Source organism: Mustela putorius, unplaced genomic scaffold, assembly GCF_011764305.1.
Source record: "Mustela putorius furo isolate JIRA1106 unplaced genomic scaffold, ASM1176430v1.1 tig00000127_pilon_pilon_pilon, whole genome shotgun sequence".
In the NCBI taxonomy this organism is placed as follows: domain Eukaryota; kingdom Metazoa; phylum Chordata; class Mammalia; order Carnivora; family Mustelidae; genus Mustela; species Mustela putorius.
In genome coordinates, this window is record NW_025421288.1 from 13908468 (window position 1) to 13923651 (window position 15184).

At 57.6% G+C, this 15184-nt stretch overlaps 1 protein-coding gene across 4 annotated transcripts in view; it reads left to right on the forward strand.

Annotated features, from left to right (window-relative positions):
- Nucleotides 1-2074: 2074 nt before the first annotated feature.
- The window catches only part of PPFIA1 (PTPRF interacting protein alpha 1), a 71954-nt gene continuing 58844 nt past the window's right edge, over nucleotides 2075-15184 (forward strand). For 2 of the 4 annotated variants that reach the window (XM_045066317.1, XM_045066321.1), the window contains exons 1-2: nucleotides 2077-2098; nucleotides 6179-6442. In XM_045066317.1, the coding sequence (XP_044922252.1) occupies nucleotides 2081-2098; nucleotides 6179-6442 (282 nt within the window). In that variant the 5' untranslated portion in view covers nucleotides 2077-2080. Of the gene's footprint in view, nucleotides 2099-4738; nucleotides 4961-6178; nucleotides 6443-15184 lie in introns of those variants that run through there. The other 2 variants (XM_045066326.1, XM_045066315.1) reach the window with 2 other exon arrangements.

The window sequence follows — 15184 nt, forward strand, 5'->3', positions numbered from 1 at the left end:
ACGTAGGCTGTGTGTATAAACTCATTAATATTTATTTTCTTTGCAAGAATGAGTCACCCCTGGCAGAGGCTGAGTACAGGCACCCCCCCCCCCATCGTCCGGCAGCCCCGAGCCAGCAAGGCTGCCGCCGTCTCACGCCCCACGTGCCAGAAACGCCCCTGGTCGGCGGCTCCCAGCTGTCAGCCTCGCCCTCCTAGGTGACTCCGTGTGACAGCATTTCCTGTCCTTGCTCGGACTGCACTAACCAGTAGCCCTTCCTGGCGATCAAGTTTGACTTTGTGAAGACACACTTTGTTAACCACACTTCTCCCTTTTCCAGCTTCCTTTTCCCTTCTCTTTCTCTTTCTCTTTCTCTTTTTCTTTTTTTTTTCTTCCTTTCCTTCCCTTTTCCTTTTCCCCTTCCTTCCTTCCTTCCTTCTTGTAGGCTCTGGCCTGATGCAGGGCTTGAACTCACGACGCGGAGGTCCAGACCTGAGCTGCGCTGAGGGGCCCACTGTCCCCACTGACTGAGCCAGCCAGACGCCCCCTTCTTTCCAGATTCCTGGACGGATCTTTCTGGCTATTTGGAGTTGGGAAACATATAACCTGCCTGAGAGATGGTGGGAAGAAATTCCTGTCTGGAAGCATGCTGGGCAGTGTGTCAGGACGTCCCGTGGCTGTCACAGATGCCAGCCACACGTCTCCCAGCGCAGGCTGCAAACAGGAGAGGGCGGTGGCCCTCAGGACTTTCTCCGTCTGAAGAAAGACCGTGCAGGCTGTCCCTTATGTGGCACTAATGAGAACAGGGGCCAGGCCCTCTCTCAGCCTAGTGGGGACAAAGGGGAATGAGACACCAGTGGACTGGGACCAGCCCTGCTTCCCTCCAGGGGGGTGGGCAAGGCCCAGATACAAGGGACTTCCGCCGTGTGATGATCCCCCATATGGCCTATCCCGACTCCCTGAGCCCTCACAGCCCCCCTCCAAGGTGGCACAATGATCTTCACTTCAGGAATGAGGAAACTGAGCCCAGAGAGGTCAAGCAACTTGCCTATGAGTACACAGCCATGGCCAAAAGAAGCAGAGCCAAGGTTGGAACCAGAGCTCCCGGCTCCAGAGTCTATGATGATGGTCTGAAAACACCACTCACAGAGGGAATAGGTAACCAGCCAGGGAAGTCACCCCTGATGGGGGCCCAGGGCCCTCGGTCACCTCTTATTTCCAGCCTTGAGTCTCCCAAAGTCCCATCTTGGTGCTTCATGTGCTGTTATTATCCCTGACAGGTGACAATATTGAGGCTTTTGTGCAAGTTGTGACATACCTTGCCCGAGGTCAAGGTAAAGGTGAGGGCCGAGGCTCCAGCCTAGCCCCAGGAGAGCTCGAACTACCTCTCTAGGCCCTTCCCCTTACCATAGCTGGGCTTCGTTAAGAATGTGATGAACACAGTGAAGTTGTCAAGACACAAATTGCAGTTTATGAGTTGCTTTTAAAATCTAATTATATAGAAGAAAGGGACCGAAGACTTCATGCCCGTGTGGGAAAGAGCTGGGGACTCCCTGTGCCTGGCACTGTGCTGGGACAAGATGGCCGAGAGGCCCACAGACCCTTGGTGAGCGTCAGGGTCAGTATCTTGGTGGTCCAGCACTGGTCCAGGGGGTTTGTCCCAGCTTTGGGGGCCTGGGAATGTCCTTGGATGCTTTCAAAACCATCAAGAAAACCATCCTTGCAACCAGGTTTCGGTGCAAGCCCAACTTCCACGGAATCATCACCTGGGTGGGTGAGTTCATCTGTGGGGTCTCCGTGTCCTCACTGTACACCCGGGAGGGTGGAGTGAGGTTATCTGGGGGAAGGGGGTCTCCATAAATGTTTTGCAAATGTGGTGTTTCCTGTCTGTGGCCTCGGGGATGGACACACACCCAACCAACCTCCCAACTGACGCACGCGAGATCAGAATTCCAGGCCCGGGGAACAATGGGCAGTAGAGCTTCCACGGCAACTAGAACACTGTGGCTGGTGATCTCCCCAGCTCGCCGGCCACTTGGATCATTGTTTCCTCCTCCGTGGAGTAGGAAAGATACAGGACAGATTGTGAATTACTTCGAGAATGGCAGAAGAAAAGCAAGTACGAGGGTCTTTCTTTCCCCCTCTCCCTTTCTTGCCTCCCACCTCAGCAGGGACACACGGGAAACCCAAGCTGGGTTGACACTAGCAGCTGAAGTCACCACGCCCGGGCCCCCCACCTCTTCCACAGGGGACTGGACTACTTGGGCAGCACTGGAGACCCACTGATAGATAGCTCTTCGGGGGTCCCTTAAAAGAGACCACTCCTTGGTCACAATAGCATAGCGGCTGGACCAGGAATCCAAAGTCCCCAGTTCACTTGCGGCTCCGGTTCCAGGTCTGCTGTGAACTAAGCAGGTGCCTGTGGGCGACCAGGACACAGGCGAGGCTATACACTCTGATCTTACAGGAAGACTTCTGAGCTGCTTAAGTCTCTAGAAAGGAGAGGTGGCTCGGGTCAGGTTCAAGGCTGACAACTACATCATCCAGAGAGCTGAGCTGGTGGGCACGTTTGTAAAAAACACAACCCTGGGCGTAATACTGAACTATCTATCCCCCCCCCTCCCGTGTTACTGGGTTTTCTTTCTCTTTCTTTCTTTCTTTCTTTTTTTTAAGATTTTATTTATTTGAAAGGGAGGGAGAGCTCAAGCAAGGGGAGTGGCAGGCAGAGGGAGAGGGAGAATCAGGCTTCCCACAGGGGGGGGGGGGGGGGGAGTCTGACACGGGACTCGATCCCAGGACCCAGGACCTATGGCCCAAGCCAAAGGCAGTCGCTTAACCAACTGAGCCACCCAGGTGCCCAGGTTTTCTTTATCAAACCTTCAAGAGGAGTGTTAGAAATAATGTGCAAAATATTTCCCTTGCTCATCGTTTTCCTGATTGAAACTTACAAGGATGCCACCCATTCTCTAAAGTATTTTTTGGATAGTTACTTTGGGGAAAGAGTTTAGTTGGGCGGTATAGACGGATATGTAGAAAAGGCATTTTTGCTTCCCTAAAGCCAGTTTTCATGATTCATGCTTGGCTAGGTTATACTAAAAGAACATTTCGCGGCGGCGGGGGGGGGGGGGGGGGGAGTCTTGCTTAATGATAGAAATAATGTACATTTATGATGAAGCGTCTGGAAAGCACAAAAGCACAAAGAAGGAAATGAAAAATGCCCACCTTTCCCCGCAAAGACCACTGCCACGTTCCGACAGATCTCTTTCCGGAATATATAAGTGTACGTGTGCACATGGAAATGTGGAGGACTAATTGACTACGGTCAAATAGAAACATAGATGTTTGTCTTTTGTAACTCTGAGACTTAAAATTTAACTTTGCTTTTCAAAAATATTTTATTCCATGTAAAACTCGTTTTTTGTAAAATTTTATCACTTTGGTTAATAACATTCCAGAGTTTTTCAGATACAAGGTAAGAAATTTTACACGATATGCTCTTCCTCTAAAGACAGACGTTTTCTCCTTTGAACTTGGACTCACAGTTTGTAACACTTGAGGAGAGTTAGAAATTTTCCTTCCTTCCAGACCCTGGGCCAGGGGCACAAATCCCTATTTTTGTGCACCATTATTTATGGGACGAACGGACCCATGAATGAAAGAGGTCCTGGGCCCTAGGAGAGAAAGCCAGTCAGAGCCAGGCCTGCTGCCGGGGAGCTCTCAGTGGGAGTCAGGAATCCACCCACTCCCCACACGACCTTCACTTAGGCTGGGGTGACTTCGGGGGCTCCTGGCTCCCTCACCACCGGCACAGGAGCCAGTGGTCCCGGCAGCAAGGCCCTGGCCCTTCGGCCTGTCGAGAGTTTGTGAGGCAGGTGTCACCGAGAGGGGCCAGCATCTGCTTTGATTTATTAAAGGCGTGTTTATCATCCCTGTGTCTGCAAGAGCCAGCACGGCACTTGGCCCAGAACAGGCGTTTTTACAAGTTAAGCACAAACTAGAAGTATGAGTGAGGACGAAGACCCCAACCACTGTAGGACCCCGCCCGTTACAACATCCCCGGGGTAGGTCTTTGTCATTTCCGCACCCTGCAGATGGGGCACAGGCGGCCGTGGGCTCCCCGAGTTGCCCAGCCCCACACTCGGGGACAAGCATGTGCTGGGAGTCGAACCCGCCGTTCCCGGTTCCCAAGCCTGCTCTCCCCGCACGGCGCCCACGGGCCTCCACAGCAAACGCGGCCCACCTGGGCCTCCGCAGGTACGGCAGGTAAGCCCCGGTGAGCGGGCCCCCGCGCAGAACCGCGTCCTTCGGAGTCCTGTAGGGTTTGGTCCCGAGGAGACTCCGGTCCCCGAGGAGGCAGCCCGCAGGTCACCCGCAGGTGACCCGCACCTGGGCGCGCCCTCCTGTAAGGTGTGCGGACGTGCGTCTGGTAAGGGTCTGGCTCAGAGCCTGATGCACAGTAGACGTTCGATAACGGCCTTTGGCTTGCCCCGCGGCTGGGAGGGGAGATCCGAGGTCAGAGGCCTTCGCCAAGCTTCGGCCACAGCGAGACGACCCCCACCTGGACGGGGCGGGGTCGGGGGCGGGGCCATGGCGCGGGAGTGGGCGTGGCTCTCCCCTCGCATCTAGCCAATCGTCGCCCGAGGGGCCCGGCCCGCCCACCTGAGAGGGCGGCGCTTGCGCACTCAGCCTCCGGGGCGCTCCTCCCGGGGGGGCGGGGCCGGCCGGCGGCGCTCGGCGCTGACGCTGCGCCGACGCGCCCGACGTCGGGCACGTTGACGCCGGCGACGCGCAGCCGGGCCCGCTCCTGCCGCGCTCAGCCCGTGTCCGGCCGCGGGCCGGCCTTAGTACCTGCGGCGCTGCGGGCCCGGGGCCGGCGGGCGCGGGCGCGGGCTGCCGTCGTCGGGCCCCGAGCTCGCCCGGAGCGAGCAGCCGCCCGCGAGCCGCCGCGGAGCCTCCTCGCCCGCTCCCGCCGGCGAGCAAGGTAAAGGAGCGGGAGACCGAGGCAGGCTCGGGGCGGAGCGCGGCCGAGGTCGCCCGGGGCGCCGGCCCCCTCCCCGCGGCGGGTGCGCGGCGCTCGCTGTCAGCGCCCCCGGGCGCGGGGGCGGGAGCCCGGCGGGACCCCTGGCCGACGCGCCCCGGGGGACCGGCTCTGGGGCCGCGCGCCGCCCCCTCCGCCGATCGCGGCGCCCGGTCACCCGGGTGGCCGGGTCAGCCCCGGTCAGCCCCGGTCAGCCGGGCGCGGGGGCCGAGGACCTGTGCCCGAGAGAAGCCGCGACCCGGGCTGCGCTCCCGTTGTCCGCGGTCCTCCCCGCCTCGGGTCCGGGGACTGTGCGGCGCCCGGCGCGGGTGCGAGGGGACCGCGGTCGTGGTGTCGCCGCCCGGCGCGCCCTGCTCGGCAGCGGCTCCTCGGGGGTCCAGCCTCCGGCCCGGCGCCCCTGCCCCTCGGGGCGCCCTTCGCAGCGTCCCGGTGCTCCCCTTTCACTTTTCCTTCCTTCCTGGCCGTCGGCGGCCGCAGCGACCGGCTCCGTGTCCGCTGTCCAAGTTTCCTTTTCTTCCCTTGTTTTGGGCTGTGGACTCGCGTAGTTCGGGTGCCGCACCGCCGCACCTTGCAGCCGCTGGAAAACGCCTTTCCCGGCGCGGAACGAGCCCGGTTCCTTTGAGCGCTCGCCGGTCCGGCCCGAGGGCTCAGGGGGCCGTCCGTCCCCGTCCTCCGGGAGCGGACCGCACGCATTCCTGTAAGATGCCTGGTGGGCTTCGTATGGTCAGCTTCCCGGGCTCTCTGCTCCTTCTGGGCTTTTCCCGAAAAGGGATCGGGCGGCATGTGTTTCGACCTCTCTCTCCCCCACCGGGAAATAGGGGGAAAAAAAGGGTCACAGAAGCACACTTGTTTCCAGCAACTGGGAAGTGGGGCTTCGCAAACAACATGCCACAGGGTTTGTTCTTCATGGGAGCCGAGTCTCTGGGGTCTTTACCCCTTCCCCGGATTACTGCGCGCCGTGATGTGCTCCTCTTGTGGGTTGTTGCGGACTCCACACTCCGGTGTACCTTTGCCCCCACTTACTTATATTCAGAGTAAAGCCAGAGCTGAGAAGAAAGAGGCTGCCGGTCAGCCTTCGGTGTATTAGTCACACAGACCTGCAGGTTTGCGGGAGCCCCCGTTTTGCACTTAATGACTAGAGCCTGGGTCTTTTATTTCAAGATGATGTGCGAGGTGATGCCGACCATCAGCGAAGCCGAAGGCTCCCCAGGAGGAAGTGGGAGTCATGGGTCCCGCTCCCCATCCCAGCCCGACGCAGATTCACATTTCGAACAACTGATGGTGTCCATGCTGGAAGAGAAGGACCGTCTTCTGGACACGCTGAGAGAGACTCAGGAAACGCTGGCATTGACCCAGGGGAAGTTGCACGAGGTCGGTCACGAGCGAGACTCCTTGCAGAGGCAGCTCAACACTGCGCTCCCACAGGTATGGATGCTTTGCACCTGGAGCTCCACAGATTCTGCTTTTCCTCTCTTGTGTGTTTTTATGGTGTCCTCTTCCATGGGGTTCATGTTTTGGGCGAGTGTGTGAAATGGTTCTGGTTTTCGTAAGTCAGGTGCAGAGAGTTTCTGACGGTTAAACGTACCGAGCAAGGATGAACTCCGTGGTGTGCTTCGCTGTAAACACCTCGTACTCTTGTTCCCTTCCTCGGGCAGCAGAAGGAGCTGTCTAGATCTGGGACGGTGCTCCGAAGATTTTGGACGGGGGCCACGAGGCGTCCCAAGCTGCGTGGTGCCTTCCGTTCTGTTGTCTCAGGCTTTTCTGGCTGAACGTGTGCTTCTCATGGATTTTATCACCTAGCTCCCATTTTCTAAGGAAATTTAACGGGCACATAGGAGTGAGCTCACGGGAAGGTTGTTCTTACAGTCCACCTTTAGAAGAACGCCTGTGCTCTGTGAGTGCGGTTTGTTGTGGGGGGGCATGAGACGGACAGTGATTCCTTCGGAACTGTCTCATGGCTGACGAGAATCGTCGGCTTGAAGTGACACCAACGTCGTTCCTCTGAGTCTGTGACGTTTGACTGGTGTTTCAAAGCCTCTTCTTGAGGAGCCGAGCGAGGACGTCACGACAGGGAGGGGAGAACATCACCCACGAAAGCGTAAGGCGAGTGGCACCGGGTGCTTGGGTGCTCGCAGCTGCCCAGGTGCCGCTTGACTCAGCCGTAGTCCGCGCCTTTGTGGCCCTTCCAGGTGGGCCTGCCGAAGTGCACGTTCGTGCTCCCGCCGTCCGTCCGCCGTGCTCAGTTGGTGAATGAGTACTTGCTAGCCCGAATGCGTTTCTTGGCTGCAGTCGGTTCTGAAAGATTGATAAGCCAAACGCTTGCATTTCCTCCTCAGCAGTAACAGCCTGGCGGTAGGGCTGCCGTGCTCCCTCTCCGTGGGCTCGGAGGACCATCACGGTTCTTCTCGTGCGAGCCTCACCAGTTCTGTGGTTTGCACAGGTCGGGTTTTATTACCGCGAGCTCGAAAGCATGGGCCAGAGATGCGCCACCGGATTTTAGTGTCTTTGTCAACTTTTCAGTAGATTTTGCTTTCTTGTTTTATGATTGTTATGTGTCTTAGTGTAATCTGAGGCCGTGCACTGAAGTGCATATCAAACACTTAAGTATTTCATCAGGTCGATTTTTGGAAGACGGAGCATACGTGACCTGCCAGAAGGGACAGGAGTTCCATGTTGTCCCCGGTTGCCACGACTGCCCCGTGATTTGTTTTTAGCTACTGCTCAGTGTGCTGTAGCCTGGAAGCTCTTCGTTGAGTGGAGAGTGCAACACTGGCCACACCCACTGAGCCCCTCCCCACCTGCCCACCTGCCCAGCTCCCTGCCTCCCCTCCCCACTGCCTGCCTCAAGGCCTGAGCACCTGAGAGCACCTGGGACTACCCCTGCCCAGCAGGAAGAATAAACTGTGGTAGGAAACCAGGTGCTGGTCACAAGCACGTGTTCGCTAAGTGAAAAAAAGTTTTCTGAAATGTACACTCCCCGCTGTGACTTTCTCTGAGTATGTCGTCGTCGAAGTTTGTTAACGTATGCTATTACTTGCTCACAGACTGTGCTGGCGGTCCAGGTGCCTTTACTCACAGAGCTGTCCGCCGCACTCCGCCGCCAGACTCGCGTCAAACGCTGCAGCAAGCAAAGTTCCCCGAACCGTTTACTAAACGGTTCCTCTTTCTCAAATGCTGCTCTCAGGTGCTCAGGCCTTGAGGCAGGCGGCACCTGGACGGAGAGACAGAATGTGGCCAAGTTTCCTGGAAGCCCCCTCCGACCCACTCGCAGCACTTGGGCCCCAAAGCTTACCCGTGGTCTTGACTTTGCGCCATCGATGGCGTTGGTGTGCTCTGATCTCGTGTAAATGAGACAGTCATTGAGCACTGTGCTTGTGCCATGTGTCTGTCTGGCCCCTTGTAGCTTTGCTCATTCTCGGCGCGGTCTAGTCCCTGGCGCAGACGTACCCCAGTTTCTTCCTCCCGCTGGGCGTGGGCAGTCCCAGGTGCTTGTTGGTGCCGGTGCGTGTGCTCCGAGGGGCGGCGTCGCTGAGTGAGTGCGTGTTTGTCCCCCACCCACGGTGTGTGCGCGCTCGTGGCCGTCCGACCCTTGGTGGTGTCAGTTCCTGCATTTTAGCTGTCTGGTGGGCGTTACGGGGCGGGAGGCTGAGTGTGCTGTGGGCTGTGCTCGCTGCTGCCCGACGTCGGGTGAATGCGCAGGGGCAGGTCTTCTGTGTGCGCTTGTGGGCCGCTTGGATATCTTCTTCTTGAAATAATTACCTCTTGCCCATGTTTCGATGGGGTTGTCTGCTTTGTTCTTTATTGGTTTGAAGGAGTTCTTTGTATTATTTTGAATACACATAGGAATGGCAGACTTTTTTTAATAGTCTTGTGGGTTTGCCTTTCATTCTCTCAGGGGTGTCCTTTGATAAGTTTTTTCCTTTCCAGTGCAACAACCATTTCTATTTTTCTGGCTTCTTGCCTTGGCTCGGATCTTCAGTGCAGTGTTGGGCAGAAGCGAGGAGAGTAGGTGTCCTGTGTCCCTCCCAGGACCGGAGAGAGAACTTGCAGTGGCTGACCATCGCCTGTGACACCGGCTGTGGCTTTACTGGGATGTTTGTTATCAAAATATGAAAGTTCTCCTCTGTTTTTAGTTTGCTAAGGTTTTCTTTTAAATCATGAATTAATTACATTAAGTTTTCTTAAATGTGTTCTCTGCATTTTTGGGATAAGTGATTTTGTTGTTGTTGTTGTTAGTGTGGTGATTTAATTTAAAATTTTTTTGCCACATGACGATAATCCCGACTTGATCTCTGTGTATTCTCTTTTTGCTGGATTTTATTTGTTAATATTTTGCTTAGGATTAATTCATGAGGGAGGTTGGTCCATAGTGGTACTTTCTTGTATTGTCCTTGTTAGGTTTCCGTGTTAAAGTTCGTGCTGGTCTCATAAAACAAGGTAGGAAGTGTTCCTTGTGTGTTCCCAGAAGGGTTTGTGTGAGCCTGATGTTTTCTTCCTTCAGTGTTTGGAAGAGTTGTTTGGCAAAACCAGTTGGTATAGGGCTTTCCTTGTGAGAAGGTTTTCAATCTCAGATTCATTTTTTTTATGCGGAAATAGGATTCTTCTGACTTTATATTTCTTCTTGTGTCTATTTAGAGAAGGCCTATTTTTCCCTAAGAACTTGCTCAGGTTGGGGCGCCTGGGTGCCTCAGTGGGTTAAGCTTCTGCTTCATCTCAGGTCATGATCGCCGGGTCCTGGGATCAAGCCCCGAATCGGGCTCTCTGCTCAGTGGGGAGCCTGCTTCCCCCTTCGGCTCAGGTCATAATCCCGGAGTCCTGGGATCGCATCCCACATCTGGCTCCCTGCTTGGCAGGGAGTCTGCTTTCCCAGCTGGCCTCTCTCCTCCAATGCTCTCTCTCTCTCATTCTCATTCCCCCCCACCTTAAATAAATACATAATCTTTAAAAAAAAAAAACAAACTATACAGTTAGAATAATGGGGTTGAAAGCAAAGTAATTGGTCACATAATTGTATGAAATTTGATATTCCATTAGGTTCATTTGCTTCTGTTTATTCCTAATTTTAGGGTTTGGACTTATTCTTTTGGAGTCGTTTTCAAATACCTGAAGCATGTACATGATTGAACAGTCAGAACTCAAGAAAAAGGCACTGTCAGGAGTCTTGCCCCCGCCCCGCCCGAGTCACCCCCCTCCAGGGGTGGGGCGGCCGCCCTGGTTTTGCCTGTGCTCCTGGAGCCTTTGGTAACTGTGCCTGTTTCACCCTCAGAGATGAGGCCCAGCTAAGCTTTGTCACCACTGGCTCTGCTCATTCAGAGATGTGGACAAAATGTTTCCACTCTAGGTTTTCTCCCTGTAGCTAGGAAGCCGGCTTTTGGCTGAATTCTGCAGGCTGAGATTGTGGTTCATCTGGCAGGCGAGGTCCGCCCATGCGTTCTTACTCTTGGCTGTCAGGGTCTCATTCTCATTCTGAGGAGGAAATGACATTTTGCCATGAAAAGAAATTTGGGAGCTTGAAGCATGTCTTGCATTTTCAAGTTTTTGTGCTTTGCAAATGGGCTAATTATCCCTCCTGCTGTGTAGTTTGAAACCGTTGCCAACAGAAATATAAAAATTGATTTTGGGCAGTGGCATGCTGAAGTTGAATCGTGTGTATGAAAGCTGAAGTCTGGGCGGCCTGGGTGGCTCAGTCGGTTAAGGGGCTGAGGGGTCCTGGGATCGAGTTCCACATCGGGCTCCTTGCTCGGCGGGGAACCTGCTTCTCCCTCGCGCTCTGCCTGCCACTTTGCCTCCTTGTGCTGTCTCTCTCTGTCTGACAAATAAATAAATAAAATCTTAAAAAAAAAAAAAAAAGACAGTTGCGGTCTCCTTGAGGCTCATCTGTATCCCGAGGCATTGATTTCTCTTGAAACCGTCAGGCGCCGTTCCGAAGCTAGGGCACCTCTTCACGCCCCTGCGGGAAGTTTGTGGGGGGGCAGGGATGGCAGGTCAGGTCCGGGTGTCCTGTGTGCCCTGAAGTAAACAGAGAAGTGGCGGGGAAGATGGTTGTGACGAGCCTGAGTGTTCCCTGAACAGTGTGGTATGCCGTGGAGGGCTCCACTGCTGACACCCGTGGACGCTAATGGCCCAGAAACGCTGTGCGGCTTCCCGAGCCCGCTCCGTGCCCGCACCGCCACCGCCCACACGCGCTGCAGGGCGGCCGCGGGCAAGCTGGTGCCCCCGGCGTCCTGCTGTCGGGCGGCGTTTCCCAGAGCAAGCGCGGCTCCCTCGTCGCGCCGACGGGCCGCTGACAGCAGGCACGCGGGGGCGCCAGCGGGTCACTGTCGCGCCCGCCGAGTCTGCGGGCCACTCCCGCACGCGCCCCACGCGCCCCGACGCCCCCAAGCTCCGGGCGGCCCCGCAGTCTCTTCAGCTGAGCCCAGGGCTTGTGTGCGGTCTCTCCCTCGTGACCTCAGCCCTGAGCATCCAGTGTCCTCGTCCGTCCCGGGGGTGGAGGGCACCAGCTCCGCGTTCACTGAGCAGACGTCGTGCGCGTCTGCCTCGTGCGGGGCGCCGTCCAAGGCCGGGGGGGCCGGGGGGCCGGGGCCGGCTGCCTGGGAGACGCAGTAGGACGATAGCCCGCGCGGCCGCTGCAGCCTCTGCATCGGGATCGCCTCCGCGAAGCCTCGTCTGCGTCCTGTAACGTGTACTTCAGGCTGTAGACCATCCGGAGAGCTGGCGCCCTGTGTTACAGGGGAGGAAACAGGGCGCAGAGAGGTCTGGGCGCTGCAGGGCCTCTGCCCCCTGCTTTGCCCGGGCCGTGAGGTGGTCCTGCGCTGGGCTGTCCGCCGGGGTCCTCCCTCTGGCGCCGCCTGCACGGGGGCCACGGCGTTGCTAATGCACACAGAAGGGCTTTCCCGTGCGCTGTGACCCACACGTCGTGCTCGGGGCCTGGACTCTGGCCGCCCACCATCAGAGCAGCCTCACGGGCTGTGGGGACGGCGACGTGAGCATCCCTGTGATGGTGTCGCAGCAGTGACCGCCAGCTGCTGTTCTGCTGGTCACCACTGGGCCGCATCACAGAGTTTGCTTGTGGTGAAGAGTGCTTCTCCTCCTGCTTCCCTGTGGGGGCTGCGGCCAGTAGGCGAGAGGGTCCCAGCGGTAGGGATGCTTACGATGCACGCGGTCCTCGGCGTCCCGAGTGCCCACCGTGTGCGGCACTGCCCCAGAGGCGGTGTGACCTGCGATGCGCCAGTGGGTAACACTCCACGCTGCGGGCGTAGACGGCGTCGCATAGCGAGCAGGCCTCGCCACGAGCTGCCCGGGCATCGTGTGCAGGACGGGGCAGCCGGCAGCGTTTCCGGGAAGGCGGGAGAGCCCAGCTCTGGGGAAGCTTCCTATGCGCCCGGCGCGTGCTCCTTCCTGTCCACAGTCGGGCTCCGAGCGTGTAACCGGGCCCAGGGCTGGCCCGCGCCGTCCTGACCTCCAGGAGAGGCTGGGAGGGCCGGCGCCGGCTGCTCTCGGCTTCCCCGGGCCACGCGCTGCTCCTGAGAGGCGGGAAGGGGGCCCATGGGCTGGATGGCCAAACTCAGTGACATGGCAACAGCGGGACTAAGAGGAATGACAGTCGTGCCTGTTAAACTGAAGGATGCAGTGTCGTTTAGCGCCGCAGCCGGTGTTGGCACTGCCTGGCTGGGTGATCAGGGAGAATTGTCACGGCCGTCCGCCCTCTGCCCCGACTCCCCCGGGCAGAAAGAAAGGACACTTAGCAAATAAGGACTGAAACGGGTGGTTTGGGGACTCCCTGCTCAGTGGGGAGCCTGCTTCTCCCTCCCTCTACTGCTTGTGATCTCTCATCCTCTCTGTCAAATAAATAAAATCTTTAAAAAAAATTTTTGTTAAAGGTTTTTATTTATTATTTGACAGAGATCACAAGTAGGCAGAGGCAGACAGAGAGAGAGGAGGAAGCAGGCTCCCCGCTGAGCAGAGAGCCCGATGCGGGGCTCCGTCCCAGGACCCTGGGATCATGACCCGAGCCAAAGGCAGAGGCTTTAAACCACTGAGCCACCCAGGCGCCCCTAAAAATTTTTAAAAAAATAAAAATGCTATCAGTTTTAAGAAAAACACAGATGAAATAGTATTGGATGTGGGGAGCCTGGTAGGGGAGCTAAGCGTCTGCCTTTGGCCTGGGTCATGATCCCAGGCTCCTGGGATCGAGCCCCACATCAGGCTCCCTGCTCATCGGGGAGTCTGCTTCTCCCTCTCCCTCCAGCTCCTGCTCTCTCTCTTGCTCTCGCTCTCTCCCTCTCAAATAAATAAAATCTTCAAAAAAACTGTATTGACTGTGTATCAAGGTCACCCTCGATTGACAGAAGGAGCCACGGAGAGCTCTTGGGGCTTCATGGGCCTGTGTGAGGATGGTGGTGGGTCCCAGTGGTGGGTCACGACCAGCCCCTCTGTACCCCTCACTGCTAAGCACGCTTCCCTCCCGCCCCCCACATCAAGCCTTGGGGCCCTGCAGAATGGCCTCTCGGCCAGAGGCCTTCACTCCTGAGACTGTCTGGTCTTGCGTGAGCTTGGGGTGCCATTACTGTGTCAGGAGTGCGTGCTGATCTGTGAGCACCGCGGTGGCCCCGGCCAGTGGCCTGCAGCGAGTGGGGGCTCCGGAGGCGCAAGGCGTCTGTGCAAGCCGCTTCGCAGCCCGCACACACTTGGGGCTCGGGCGCCTCGGCCGGCGGGGGGACTTGGCCTGGGGTCTCGCCAGGCTCTGAAGAGAACATCTGTGCAGAGTTGTGAATGCCGAGCCACCTGGTAAGCCAGTGACCTCTGCCCATCCCTGACCCGCCTGGGCCTGTGTTCTGATTTGTAAACTGAGGTAGCATGTGGGTCTGGCAGGGTGGCCGAGCGGAACGTGTGGGAGAAGGTAGGAGAAGGTCTTGGAAGCCATAAAGCAGGAGGCAGATCTAACGTTACGGAAACGAGTATTAGCGTCGCCCGATCCCCTGGCGCAGCGTCTCAGGCTTCTTGATCTTGCTTGGGACCTTCCTTGTCCTCGCTCAAAGGGCTGCTCGTTCTCAGGTCCGTGTATTTCTATTGATGAAGCATAACAGAGCCACAGAGAAGTTCCCCAGTGAGGTCCCTTTGGTCAGAGTTTCATGCTGAGACCTCGGATTTATTCTCAGCTACTGTCTGTGCCCGAGGCTCGTGGGGCGGGAACCTCAGAGCCGCGAGAGTCTGAGCAGAGTCACGAAGCAGTAGCGGCTGCTGGCGGTGGCATGTCCCTGACTCCGTGCCCGCACGCCGGCTGGTGGGACACCCGCACTCTGCCCGCCGCTTTGCCAGGGTGTGGGGAGCAGCTCCTTCCCCCCGAGCAGACGCGGGGGGCGCCGCGAGGGGCAGGGGGTAAACTGAGTGTGCTGTCCGCGGAGGGATCGCGGGCTGGGAGAGCCCGCCATGGAGGGGGGGTGACTGAGCTCAGGGTGAGACCTCGCGGGCCGTGTCCCGGAGGCCGTGGGGCTGGGGCCGCAAATGCGGGAGGCATGGGGTTGTGGAGCCGCATGGCCGACAGTCTCGGCGTTGAGGGCGGGAGCTCACCGGACGGAGGCTACCAAGGGCTGCAGTCAGTGCACCCATGGCACTGGCGGAGGGCCATCGTGTTGGGACAGGGGCACTCAGGACAGGGACAGGTGTGGAGGGGCAGGCGCTGTGCAGGCGGAAGAGATGCTTCCTTGGACAGCAGATGCTTTATTTGGGTCATTTCCAGCAGCCCAGCTATGTGGTTTTCTCGGAGGCAGTGTCGTTCCTGTTCTGAGAAGTACATGAGAGAGAATCAGAAGGTGTTTCAGTTCTCTGTCCTTGATGCCAGCAACCTTTGCTCTGCGGCCCTGCCCCACACAGTGCTTGTGTGCTGGCCGGGCAGCCAGGCACGGGGTGCTGCTGCCTCTGTGGCCGTGGGGCTCGCCGCGGGCTCGTCCTCCCACTGGCAGCTCTGCTGAGCCCCAGACGGCAGTCCCTGGTAAAGCACTGGCCGTTACAGCTTGGTGTCTGGGCCTCGCCCCGTCCACAGAGGGGAGCAGGCGGCCTGCTAGCCGCCCCCACCTCCCATGCATTGTCCTTGGGCTTTCTGCCGTCACCTCTGGCTCTTGGGAGATGCTGGCCAACGCTCTCCATCACTGTCTTGTGGATTCTGTC